Below are 14,158 nucleotides of genomic sequence, written 5' to 3'. Positions count from 1 at the left end.
TGGATTTTCAGTCTTTGTGTTAAGCTTAATAAAAGTAAGGTGCTAAGCTAAGCAAGCCTGTGTACAAGGCATACATACATACATACATACATACATACATGTGTTTGGCTACAATCTTTTACTGTAAATCTCTCAAGGTAAACAATTTGATTGTATTGTTATAAATACTTGCCACATTCAATATTTACCTTCGGACAAAACATGGCACCATCTCCCCCTTCTCTATCCTGTTGAGCCATGATGAACACACTCCATGGTGGATTGGTCCTCCTCCATCTGAAAGGGATTATTGCCAAGCAAGCACTTTACCTTTTCTTTCTCCTCCGCCTCCCACTCTCTTTAAGTGCACAAACTAACAGGTAAAGAGTAGCCTTTTCACACTTTCCAAGGCTAAGGTCATTCTCTCTCTTTCGCTGTCTCTCTCTCTCTTTATGTTTCACGCTCTTAAAAAGGAAAATCACTGTAATTCAAACCCTGGCATTAACAATCACTGAAGCATGTTTGCAAAAGAAGAGATTACATGTGTGGGGAGAATATAGCAGTGATGGCATCTTGAAGTGTTTGCTGACTACTTAACAAGAAAAGCAGTTTAAAGGTGGCGCTGTAAGAGCCTTGTGGTTTTCTTTACACATACAATGAACTAGCTGTTTTATTCTGTGTAATTTATGACAGACTGACATACAGGCATTGATTTCATAATTACCATAGCAAAATTCAACCAGTGTTTGAAGAGTCTACAAATGTAAATTCTGGTTGGTGTTTTTTGTTTTTGAAAAAAATATCAGAGAATCGAAAAGACCAAGCAATTTGAGTTTTCTGTTGTATCTTTCATCACTAGAAGTACACTGATTTACTTCTAGTGATGAAAGATACAACAGAAAACTTAAAGATTCAACCAGGTTTTTTTTATAAAACATTGAAGGGTTTTCTGAGAGGCTGGGTAATATGACTTTTTGCATCTTTACACAAAGCTTAAAAAAAGCACAGCATACCGTCTTTGATCCATGAAAGAAAATAACCACAAGAAAAAAGGTTTTTTGAAAAGGTTATGCTTCCTACTTTTCTGAACATCTTACTTTCAAATTCAAATATCTATTATTAACAAGAGGAAGGAACAAGTTTGTTAATAAAATGTCAAGGATTTGATGGCAAAAAATGTCAGAAAAAGGGAACCAATTTAAGAGTGAGCTGACCTGCAGCCTCCCCTACACAGCCTTAAATCCTCAGAGAGATGTTTTTAGCCATGTTTTTATAAATGAGCCTTCCGTTGAGTACCTAGGTCCTCACCTCTGGCTTGGTAAGAGACCACAGCAACGGTGAGATGGATCTCTCCTGGGTGCAGGTCTGGAGAGGAGCTGATGGAGTAGTAGCGAGGCTGCAGCAAGGGCAGCTGGGTTAGAAGAAGAGTGGAGGGCATCTGGATTGAGGGGAACTCCTCCATAACCTCCACCAGTGTCGGATTGTTGTACCACTTCCACTCTTCATACTCCTGCAAGCCCTGGAAAGTTGGGTCGAAAGAGAAAGTAAGAATGACAGCAATTCTATATCATTTTTCACTAAATATCGTTGGAATTTTTGTTGCCCTGATAAAGAAATCTAAAAGGAGAAAAGTGAAAAAAAATAAATAAATCTGGTTTCCTCTTTTAGCTCTGTAAACATTTCTGACTCGAGAGCAGGAGGCAGCCCCAAGCAGAGTCATTCACCATTCACTGCCCAACTGTTTCTGTGTGTCATCACTGACATTTGGACGTGATGAATTTGGAGCACTATAAAAACTTTGATGTGTCCCGGACTTGTGGTTTATTCTCAGGCTGCTAATGAGCGACACAGTGACCATTATAAAGCCTGCTGTGGTCTTCAACCTGAGCCTGCAGCACTCTTTGAAGCACCCCATGTACAATTAGCGACATTTTAACAGCCAAAAGTACTTTCTGGCCTTGGTATTAAAGCTTGATAACCAGTTGAGACTTTTTATATTACTCATAGTTCTTGAGAAATTGTAGATGCATTTACAATCTGTTTCTGTATTAAAATTGTGCACACTTTAAAGTAATAAAGGACCAACACAGCTTACCTGCTCTCTAAAGCTAATCATCAAAAGCTTTAGACATGAAGAGGGAATTTGAAAGTGTGATATGGCCTGCCTTCGTTCTGAAATAAGCTAAAAAAAAATTATCACAAGAAAGAAAAAAATCCTGCAGAGGTGATTATACTGTACTCTGAAGCCTTCCATCATTTCTTCCTTGCTTTAGAGACAATGATTTGATGTGTATGAGCATATGACTCACTGCTTGGCCCAAGCCAGCCATTTCCACACATTGACAAAAATAGAGAGTGAATTGTTGGTAGGAAGTGCAAGGCAGGGAGATGGGAGCTGGGTCCTGGTAAGATCAGGAGCATTCATTTGGCGCCATATCCCTCTGATAGCAAACACTGTGAATGTGTTTGTTATTATTGTGCATTAAACACAGAGCAAATTCTTTATAGAATACTTCATATGTTTAGGCTCTGTTGAAAAAACATTCTATATTTTCAGATATCCTACGCACAGAGATTACAAAACCTCTCCCCTGTCTGGTCACAAATCAAATCAGTGCAGCCACAGCAGCTCAATAACTTTAAACCTCATTATTAATGGTAAGACTAAGAACTCCATCTCAGAATTTACCTTACTGAGGATCTCTAGTTTCTTTTTCTGTTTGTCATTGGTTGCCAGAGCAGCAAACTGCTGGAGCAGCACCGGGCTGGGTGGAGTGGTGATGTCCAGGAAGTACTGGAAGGCCTGGTAGATGGTGCAGGGAGGGATCCGTGTCTCATTCGTCCAGTTACTGATTACACCTGCAGAGAAAAACCGAGTACAATAATTGATTTTTTATTTTATTTGAACAGTGGATCAAATGGACTGCGCCAACTCTTATCAGGCCTGTTTCCATGCTCAGGAGGAAATCATTCACGTGAAAAAAAGCACAGATAAACCCAGCGTTCTCAACTTGCCCAGCAGCAACCTGCAGATGGACAAATGCAGCGGGTATCTGATGAACACAACCAAGCTTTTCACTGATAAAGAGCCAGATATTTCAGAGGGTTGGTAGAGACCAAAACAGAGATACTAGGACACAAATTATCAAATTATATGTTGATGGTAACATATGTTTAAATTGGAAAATGTTTGCACACATTTTCTCCACAACACCTAATAAGGTGAAAACAATTTCAGAGTTAAGGTGTGGCCTGATCTGCTCCCCTTAATGAAATAAGTCAAAGTTACACCCAGCATGACATTTTAATGATCATATTACCTTAGAGAATGAAGTGTCTTAAATATCTAGGACAGAGATATTATACTGCTCTTTAAGTTGTATACTGCACACATCTGGAAATAATTTGTATCTGATAGAGGAGTCCCCTTCAGTTGAATGTTTGCTCAGAGGTGTTGTTGGCAGGATGAGTGATGAGTTGCCAGGAAATGCCTAAATCTAAGACAGAATCCCCCACAGTGGAAGGTAAACAAAGGGACCCCTGTGTCCAGAGAGACACCCAAGAACAGGAAACAGATGTCCTCATGTGTCCTGTGACATTATGTATAAATAGCACTCTCAATGTATGTGCGGGAGAGATCATTATTGGCTTCTTGACTCTCCTGGGCAGTGATTCTGTAACGTGTTAATAAATAATTCTGTTTAAAAGCAAGTCAGTCTCAACGGCGAATTTCTTCATCATCAAACATATCATCAACAACGGAAATCCACTTCAAGAACATTTCACTACATTTGCACCATACAATACTCTGATAGATGACAGCGTCATTTAACAAGGAAGTATAATGCAATATTTGAATCCATTTTTAAACAAAATGAAATGTTTCAAAGGACTAAACGTCACTACATAATATGATGCACATGGTGGAAAGCACATTAGGAGTTTGCAGGTATTAAATTAAGCGTTTGTCAGCAAATGTTAATATGTAATTATATGTCTTGATGAGTTTTTCACAAAATGTAAACATCTTAAAACATATGCCTATAAACTGTATGTGTTATCATAGAATACTGAAAAAATGGGTGTAAGATGTATCCAAGAATTCTATCAATGATTGAGTAAATAAGCATGTCCTCATAAATGCTTTCAGCTATATCATATTAAGCTATGAGCCATTAATTATGACTTAATATGATTACTTTAATGACTTTTACTCTGCCTATATTATAGAGTTAAAATAAAATGTTACCCATACAGCATTACAGAGCTGCTTTGTGAGCTTCAGAACACTTGTGCTTGTAGCTGTTAGAAAAATAAAGAGGGAAGCATTTCACCCGTGAACGCAGGAACTTTAATAAGCCCCATTAGCAGTAATGTTTTATTTGGGAAGCTCAGTTTTAATAAGCACACACACTGTTTAAGAAACGCATTGCTTCACAGTCACAGTGAAATCACACTTATGTCACGGAGTGTCACCACAACTGTTTGCCAATAAGCAGCTTCACTGAGAGATTTCTGGGCACAGATACCTTGCTGAAGTGTGACTTCATGTTGTCTGAGAGACTGTTTCTTATTCATGTTTTTGATTTGGACATCCTGCCCACATTTCAGACCGCAACCACCATGACCGCACACCCACTCTATCCGTAAATTAGCGTGACGTCGCTAATAGCATCACCCACCTAGGGCAGTGTTCCTCTCCTCCAGAAACTCCACTTTGACAATTTGATTGACAGGTGGAGCGTCCTCCAGTTTATCTATGAGAGCCGTCACCAGGTCCTCGTAGTTGCCAGGGAAGATGCCCAGATGGTCGCCGGGATGGTAGCTCAGTCTGTCGTGGTTGTTTGTGTGGAGCCGCACAAATATGGTGGAGCGACTGCAAAAGAGATCAGGGATTAAGGAGGAAACGCTGCAACACAACCAGTCTGTTTTCTTTTAGTCTATGCAGGATGGTAAAAGCCAATTAAGGGGTTAATTAAACATGAATTGACATTTCTTCCAGATATGAGTGACTTGTTTCTTTTCTGTGATAGTGTTTCATGTGGTAATAAGATACTTACTTGGATTTAGGAGTCTGTAAGTTCTGAGATTCTAGCATCTTTGCTCCATAAACCTTCTTCTTGTGAATACTGTATAATGCTGTTGGCAGACGGACACAAAACGGCATCACACACATGACATTTACTTTATTTGGTGACTTTATCAACACATTGATAGACAAATACTAATGTTAACAATATTACTATCTCTAAACCTGATTTTCTTTTTTTAAAGGAACAGTTGTAATTAAGGAGGAAAACGTTTTTTTTTTAATCTATGTGTTAATGTGTTTAATCATTTCATCCACTTGTGAACGCATGAATGTTGGTCTTCAAATATTGTCTTGCTGTAAAAATGCAAAATAAATGGAATAGAAATGCTTTGAAATCCTGTATTATGATTTTTCACTCCACTCCGCAACTCTCCCGGAGCTATAGCGGATGAGTCAGTGGTGCTGATCAATAACATTGCCAACCCTCTGCTGATTCAATATGGTCGTGTTAAGCTGCAGTGTTCATTAGCACTAATGATATCGAGACAGCATCAACGGCGCATTGCTCACTGTCTCTTTAGGATGATTATTTACCGTCAGTTAGCACTGGAGCCTCGGCTGTGTACGTGAGGCGGAATTTGCTCTTCTTCCAACTGCGGTCGTTGCTGATCAAGGAGTCGTTGGCTTTCTCGATGTTCACGTCGTCCCCGACACAGAACACATCACAGGCAGCCTTCACGTGTTGCAGCACACCCGGAGGAAAGAGCATCAGAATTATTCAAAGTACACCACCACAGGAGTAACAAGAGATTTTCAGAAAGATCTCTTGAACTTTAATTAGGACAGCCTCCATTTGTTCAGGGTCTTGGAAAAACTATTAAAGGGTTTTCTGGAATGTTAAGGTTGTTTAAGAAGGGGTGATTTAAAAATGGAAAAAAAAAAAAAAAGGAATTATTCATTTCAAATTTAGGCCAATTACATACCATTTACAGACATGCCAAAAATGTGCACTGCGCTTCCATTCCAGGCACACCACACCGTAATGATTGACAAAATGATCTTAATTGAGCTCTGAGAGTCCCTCGAAACCGACCTTAAAAACCTTCTTGGCCCAGGTTCTGAACGACTCCTCCTGGCCACACAGCTCATCTCCTTCCCCCATGCGTAGGATGCGCTCCCCCCCGAGCTCTTCAAACAGCGTGTCCACAGCGTGGGCAAAGGCGCAGAAGTGTGGGTAGGCCCTGGAGCCAAGGCCAAACACGGAGAACCTAAACAGATACACATTTTAGAAGAAGAAGAGACAGAGATGGAGAGAAAGGTACTGTTCCAAAAGCAAAACACAAACAAAGACATCTACAGCCATCGCAACGGAGCCCACGTTAGAAACTTGGCCTTTCTTCCCTCTCAAGATGCACCAAAAACCAGCCGACATATTCACAAGTGCTTGTCCTGTCTACTTTTAGATCAACGTAAACACAGAAAAGATCACTTCCTCGAGAAGAGTCATACTGTGAAACAGTCAGCCCACATCGGGTTGAAGTTTGAGAACATTCGCCGTGTTTTCCTTTTCTTAAACATGTCATCGAACTGTCCAATGCTACAAGATCTGTCACCAAAATCAGCACCCTGTGGAGTCCACTTTCATTGAGATTTCATATGAGTTAGGATGAGAACTCAATTTATGTTGGAGCATTCTGCCAGAATGTTATCAGGGTAAAACAGTCTTACTTAAGATTTCAGATGGTTGTGTTTGTAGGAAGAAATGAATAGAGATCTTTTGGGAAATGTTATTCTTGCACACGTCTATCAGTGATGATGAGTATTGGTGTTTTTTTTTTTTTAAACTTCTTCTTTATTATGTTACTTTTGGCACTAGTTACAAAACCAGACAAGCCTACATAATTAACTAAAGTTGCCACTTTTTTGTTACCCACTTACTAAAGTGTTGAAATGCTGCTGCCAAGTGCTTTCTTCAAAACTGATTCCAAATTCAAGTCACAGCCGATGCTCTGTTTTTCAAATGATCTCATTTATATCTGAAAACTTTATCCGTCTAAAATTCTGTTGCCTTGCTGCCAAAACTGAAATGATATTCAAGGGACAAACAAAAAATGACTTCCTTTAAAATGCTAGGTCATCCTCCCCCACCCCAGAAAATATCTCAAATCAAGAATAAGTAGCAGATACATTAATTCTTGTTGATGTTGTTTAAAAGTACAATGAATGCATTTTTTCTCCTCCTTATTCAAGAGGAAAACCCTAACTTCAATTTAAGTTCAATCTAACCACATCTGCTGAATACATTTGGATCTAGATTTGTCCTAACCTGAAACGTGGCATCCTTCAAAGTAGTAACCCTAGAACAGCTAAATCCCAGATCCTTCTAGGACAGGTTTGGTTTGGTTTTACCTGACGTTGGCGAGAGGTCCCGTGCTCTCAAAGTTAATCTTGACTTCTGGCTCGTCGCTGGAGGACTTGCGAGTGTCAGAGTAGGAGGACACACTGTTGAAACGGACCTTGTAGCTCCTGGAAAAGGGAGGAGAAAGCAAAGAGATGAGACACACGGATGTGTAACTCAACGGAAGAAAAACATTGAAAGTGACATGACAATAAAACTCACTTTCTGTCTTCTGTGTTGGATGTTGGGTGGCGCATCTCCATTAAGGCAGCTCCAAATTTCTAGAGGTACCAAAGAGAAGCTGTAAATAAGCTCTGCATGTGTCCTGTGCTTCGTGTGCTTCGTTGAGTATGAAATGACATACACACCTCTCCATTTTCAGGTGGGTCACCATTACCGAAAGTGCTGGTCACCACTAACACTAACGTCTCATGCTCCAGGTCCACAACATCATATTCATCCATCGACATAACCTTCAGATACGCCGAGAAAAACAGAGCATAATGGAGCGCGTTAGCCTCCACTCTCATGTGCAGTCGTTATTTCACTCTTGTCTCCTCAACACACACAAACACAGAGCACACGACGGATGAATCGTGTGTGTAAATTAAGGCTGAACACACAGCCGCTGGCAGAGGAGGAGGTTATAATGACCACTCTGTCCTCGCCTTTAACGAGATGATAATATGATGCTGCAACACAATGAGCAGCCGTGATGCACACCACTCAACATGATGGTGTGAGTCTTCCACAGAACATGCACACACACTGACACACATACATTAAGACTATACAACCAAAGGCGTGAAGGGAAAACAGGCTTTAGCCCCGCGAAAACGAGGATTTTCCCCCGGGCACTCACATCTGCCCTGCCATCCATCTACAGACACCCACTCTCAGTGACACACACACAAACACATCCACACACTTTCATGCACAAATCTGCTCTTGTGTGATTGATCACACTGGGGGAAACAGGAAAAGGAATAAGACATGACCTGGAGGAAAGAAAATCACACTGTGTATGATTGAGAGCAGCAGTTGAGCTTCCTTCACTCTCTTTTTCTAAACAGATTTGCACAGCCAGGGGTGGTTCGGGATCTCGTCTTAAACTACTGCGCTGCTCAACGCTTCAGTGGTTAAATCTTGCCTCTGACCTGCGGCACTTTGCTGCATGAGAGAAGAGGAAAATGTGACAAAAGACACACTGTCTTCTTCTAACCTCGCTCCGCCTGTGCTCATCTGGCATCTGCTTGGCTTCATGAGTGCGAGAGCGAAGAGGAGGGGAGTGGTGGTATAAAGGAAGGATGTCTTTGAATCGTACTTTTTCGATAAGGAGGTTATACAATGACACACAAGCTCGTGCTCAACCCTCAGATAAGGTGATGCAAGGTAGGGGCAAGGGTACCTTTGCGTCAAAAGCGTGTTTGAAGATTTCACAGAGCGTTTTGGCATAATCTTGTGACTTGCCCGTCTCTGTCGCGAACAGTATGGTGGCCTTCACCCTCTTGGCCATGGCTTGGCCCATGAGCTTTGCCGAAAACTTCACAGCCCTGCAAAGGCAAAGAGGAAGATGTTGCAAATAGGTGCAAACAAAACAAGAAAAGGAGGTACATTTACACTGATTTGTTTCCTGTTGTTCTGATACTTAAACCAGTAATAAAAAAGCCTCTGATCAGATGAGAGGATGTCAGACAGTGAGTCATCTGAAACCTTGATTCATTTTTCGGTTAAAACTGGTTATCATTAGTCGTTGATTATAGTAATGAATTGTTTTCATTCATTTGAAAACTAATTCATTTCTTTGATTCAGGGACTGGGGAAGAAACAGGTCGTTTTTTTACATTTATGTTGAACACCTACCCTCTAAATAGGTGGCTAAAAATGGAGCATTTAGAAAACACTTTTTAGAGCACAAAATAAGAAAGGATTTCAGGGCCATTTATCCTGTGATGAAAGCAAACACCAAAAGTGTGATGCTAGCGGACACTTAGACTAGTCAAAACTGTCAAAAAGTAAGCAATCAGCATTTCCCAACACAAATTTTAAGACTTGAGATGATTAAAAAGCAGCTTCTCTTCAAAAAACAGTGTTCCTTTGCGATCTTGAGGGACACAGGAAGTGAAGAGGGGGCTGGCAATGAGCCAAGCTGCCGCTTCAGTTAGATTAGCTTCTTTATTGGTAAGGATTTCTTAAGCTTGTTGAGCCAGGCCTTACAACAATCACACTGTATCAAGCACGTCAAATAAATAAAGGGTTAATAGGTCAATGTTTCTAAATCACGAGAATATCTAATTTTCTCAAATTCTACTGGTATGATAGTGGTAATACGTGTCATCAAATAAAGAAATTCAGTTATTATAATTGGTACTAGGAGGGTCGCCAGAAAGCCTTGCGCTACCAAGACGAGTTGGATCCCAGCACTTTGCCTGATCCTGATAAACTACGCTCAGGCTTCGTCCAATATTATTTACAGTTTATGCTACGCGCTTATGTCACACGCCCTATGTAAAAAGGCTATAGTCCTCAACGACCCCAGGTTTGCCTCTCTCTCCTACCAACATTGACTGTCTCTCTTCAGATGTCCTAAACATTTAAGGCACCCCCCCCCCTTGGAATTGGAATGTGGACAAAACTTTTGAATGCTATGATTGGCTGATTGCAAACTTTGATCCTGACTTTTACCAGAGATCTCCCTCGTGTCAATATGTCTGATAAACATTTGTTATTAGGAGTAATGTGGTTCACTTCAGCAGGCAGCAGACTTTATATCAAGGTAGCGGATGGATGACAATTGTTATTAGCGAGCTTGTCATATCCCCGGGGCAATTATATTAATGGCAGATAATACACATGCACTAGTTCATGCATGCACAAAGAAAACACTGACAAAGCTTTGATTACTCCCTGTGGGGTTGATTGGATGAGTTTCACCGCTGAGTACACCAGCTTCCTTCCCTTGTGTCTAACTTTTGTCAGGAAAATGATTACTTGTTTTCCTTGAGATGATAATACACACACTCCACCAGGAATTACATGTGGCATTTAAGGCCCCAATGTAACCTTGAGCCCATGATTGTTGAAGCATTGTTGTCGTTTATTATTTCTGTGCGACTGCACACTTACTTGGCAAGCTTCTTGAATCCGATGGCTCTTTTCTTTGTAGGCGTCCCATTGACTCCTTTCCACACGTGTGTATTCCAAGGGTCAGGCTTTTGCATATAGGCAGACATTAGAGGCTGTTTTTTATTTAAGGTTCAAATCAATTATGATAATAATGAGAATATCTGTGATTTTCAGTGTATTCTAGGACTCAATTACAATTCCCACTTAACTCAAAAGTACCGTGCCTTCTTCAACAGCAGCTAATGATTTTGAACTTAATATACCTAAATGACTTTCTTTATCTAGATTAGCAGCCTAGCATTTATAATCATGATTGCAAGTCATTTATTGAGTTTATCCTCCTTCATCTAACCTGGTACTCAAACGAAGGGGTGAGGCGATAGTTGAGCATTTCTTGGTGGAACACGGGTGTGATGCTTCCTGACATGGGAGGCACAATCCACACCCAGTCTCCAGGACAGCCGCCTCGCACCCTGTATTCGTTCTCCATGTGCTTCATGAAGGACTCTGTGGCTGAGTGGTGGTCCACTATGGTCACTTTGCATGTCTAAAAAGGTGGACATAAACAATAAACCCATTAATGTTTATTTTTTTTACCTCTATAACCATGGTAGTAGGGGAATTCAAGTTTCTATATACAGTGTCCAGACAGTTTCACAACCTCATAAGAGACATTTTTGATTCCATTTAAAGTCATATTCAGCTGAGACTCTATCGTGCTAGCTTACACTGCGTCCATACTCAAATGTAACAAACATAAACAGCTCACTTGCACCAGAGACAAACATGTTTTGCAATATTCTGGCAAAAAAAAAAACAGTCTGTTTAGAACATTTGAGTATACAAATTGGCAGAGGAGTAGTGTTATTCAGCTGCAGAAGTGATCTGCGTGTTTGAAACCCAAACATTCATATAAACACTAAGTGAAGTGCTCCAATAAATAAATGGCCGTACCTGGAAACTGTAGAGAACCGCAATATTGATCTCCACTAGAGCCTGGTCTTTCCAAAGAGAGGAGGTCTTCCTGGTGTCTAAGGCCATCCTGTTAGCAACCTCCTGCATAACACAGAAGGAGGAAAAAGCAGTTGTCAAATGGAAGTCACTGTTTTAGTTGGTGATTCCTTTGCTTTATGTAGTTTTTGGCTAAACCATAACCAAACACACACATTCCAGGTCGTATGTCAGAAAGGAAGAAAATGTATGCCATCACATGTGTTTGTATGAAAGACAGCAGATGCAACATGATTGGTCAGTACTAAATGAAAAATAAAGGGAACCACAAAAGGTTGGTATTAGATAAACCGGGGTGACAGCACTTCATAAGTCCCCACAATAATGAATGTAAACTCTGGTTATGATCTTAGAACTGACTGTGAAGAAATGTTTGTCACTCCATTTCATCCCAAAACTTTCATTAACTTCAAGTTTGATGTTCAGTTATGTTTCATAAACCCAGCAGTGGTTACATAAAAAAAACAAAAAACAACTCTTTGCCAGTCTGTCATTAAAGTGAAGATGCCTTTATTCTTGAAAGTTAAGTTGTTTTGTTTGAGCATCAGTGACAAGGGCTGGGATTTTATGTTCCTCATTCACCAAACAATTCATGCAATCATGTGAAAAAAAAACCCTCAAAGAATGAATCCCAGGCATCTAAGCTTTTTTTTCATTAGCAACCCAGAACACAATTTCCCTACTTGTGAGACAAATGAACCAACATTGGCACCCAATATGCTCCAATGTGCTCAGCTATTAGACTCCCCAGGTCCTAACTGTGTATTAAAAATGGGTAATCTTGCTTACCTGCATGCAATGGTTGTAGACAGTATCGTTTATTTATTATAATATGCCATATCAAAAACAATTTAGATATCCTTGTGAATAATTCTGACATTTAAGCATTTTCTGCTTCTGAATAGCTTACATTTTCAATTTTAATGTCCAAGACTTCAGTGTATGACTCAATAAATAAATTAATTCATGAATTAATAGAAAAATACAATATCTTCTTAAAGGCTTTATATGCGATTTTTTGATCCAGTTGATGTCGCCCTTGAGCACCAGCATGAAACCAAAACCACTCGTGGTGCATTGTTTTGTTAGCATGCTAATGCTAGCGATCTTTATTATGCTCGTATCTTCACACTGCATGTAAATTTACCCGAAATGAGCGTGATCTAGAAACGCAGTTAAGCAGTGAGTACAGTATGTTATTCTTCTTTTCTCTAGTCCCTCAGTTAAACAATTTTTATACGCGAGGGGATGAGCCGGCCGGCCGTCCTGGCGATGTAAACAAACTGAAGATAGGACTCGGAAATCTCAGAAAGCATCACAGAGAGTAGGACTCGGGTGTTACACACATTGTAGACAGTCATGACTCACAGAGTTATTTTCAGAGGATATACTTGATTTCTGTTATATGTAAGTGTGAAAAATAGCATATAAAGCCTTTAAGGTTAGAATTAACACTGTTTTATCTATATTAAGAAAGTCAGTTGTCTTGTCGGTGTGCACAGTTAAAAGGAGAAAACTGTTCTGATTGATTCTACAGGTGACCCACGCTCATTTCTGCACACGGCTTCAATCAATCTGTGCCTCTTATTCTGCCCCCTCATTTTCCAATGAAACATGACTCTTTATATTGGCACAGCACACTACCTCCAGAATGTTGTAGCGCGAGCTGTCGCAGAAGTCCCTCACACCAATCTCTGTACCCATGTACCAGCCGCTGAAGGGGCAGCCGGTGAACTCCAGGCCGCCGATCTCCAGCAGCATGTTGGCGACCGCTGGGAGGCCATACCACTTTAGGTCCAGGTCCTTGAACCACTCGTATCTGGGCAAAGACGTTGAAATTAAATTAATACAGGGCCAACATTTTGCAATATACGAATATATATGAAAAACCAATTACGAAAATAATTATTTTCTATAGCTTTGGGCTGAATTTTTTATCCTCAAAAACACAAGAAGTGCAGCCAAAAGCTACATTAACACAGAAATAACCCACTTTTGAAAGCTTTCCAGAGCTGGACAGAGCAGCCAGGGCCTAATATCCTTCTTGCACCCTCTAGGGGCGTTGATTACATTGCTTTGGTGTATTATTTGCAGAGCTGGGTTTAATCTGTATGAAAATTAGACTCTGTTGGTGGTCTTGGTCTTAGCCAAGCTGCTGCCAGAGCTGAGAGCTGGTTGATGCAGGATATGGAGCATGAGATGCCAATTTTGGGGGAGTCTGGCAGGGAGACCAGTGTGTCAAGGGATTATGAAATGCTTGCTGTAGCATGTCGCAACATAGTGATACCTCTGTGTACATCTGGGTTTTGTGAAAACCAAGATAGAAATGACATGATTATGGAATAGATGGATTAGATACAGCAGCCTAATGCTTACAATCTATAAGTAGTGAAGCCATCAGTGAGAAAATGTTTCTTGAAAGAAAATGAAACAAGGAAGGATAAGGAGGAAGCATGCAACTTCACTAACAAGCCCCATGGTTACCACAAAATCTGGCATAGCAACAGATAAAGCATGGCTAGCTGTGCTAGCTGGGAATATTCAGCGCAGATGGATAGTGACAGAAAACCCAATAAAACTTCTTTGCCTAAGAGTACCCCATTGTTTAATAT

The 14,158-nt window shown here is 40.4% G+C and overlaps 1 protein-coding gene across 1 annotated transcript in view; it reads right to left on the bottom strand.

Annotated features, from left to right (window-relative positions):
* The window catches only part of nos1 (nitric oxide synthase 1 (neuronal)), a 45,114-nt gene that overhangs the window by 9,813 nt on the left and 21,143 nt on the right, over positions 1–14,158 (bottom strand). The window contains exons 10-24 of the mRNA XM_061038381.1: positions 13,191–13,365; positions 11,490–11,591; positions 10,888–11,082; positions 10,536–10,621; positions 8,818–8,962; positions 7,778–7,882; positions 7,632–7,690; positions 7,421–7,537; positions 6,105–6,279; positions 5,606–5,744; positions 5,040–5,118; positions 4,662–4,855; positions 2,669–2,838; positions 1,288–1,498; positions 189–276 (exon numbers count right to left, since the gene is read on the bottom strand). Of these exons, the coding sequence (XP_060894364.1) occupies positions 189–276; positions 1,288–1,498; positions 2,669–2,838; positions 4,662–4,855; positions 5,040–5,118; positions 5,606–5,744; positions 6,105–6,279; positions 7,421–7,537; positions 7,632–7,690; positions 7,778–7,882; positions 8,818–8,962; positions 10,536–10,621; positions 10,888–11,082; positions 11,490–11,591; positions 13,191–13,365 (2,040 nt within the window). The remainder of the gene's footprint in view (positions 1–188; positions 277–1,287; positions 1,499–2,668; positions 2,839–4,661; positions 4,856–5,039; positions 5,119–5,605; positions 5,745–6,104; positions 6,280–7,420; positions 7,538–7,631; positions 7,691–7,777; positions 7,883–8,817; positions 8,963–10,535; positions 10,622–10,887; positions 11,083–11,489; positions 11,592–13,190; positions 13,366–14,158) is intronic.

Source organism: Labrus mixtus, chromosome 5, assembly GCF_963584025.1.
Source record: "Labrus mixtus chromosome 5, fLabMix1.1, whole genome shotgun sequence".
NCBI lineage: Eukaryota > Metazoa > Chordata > Actinopteri > Labriformes > Labridae > Labrus > Labrus mixtus.
Note: the sequence above shows the minus strand (reverse complement) of the source record. Positions and strands in the feature narration are given on the sequence as shown.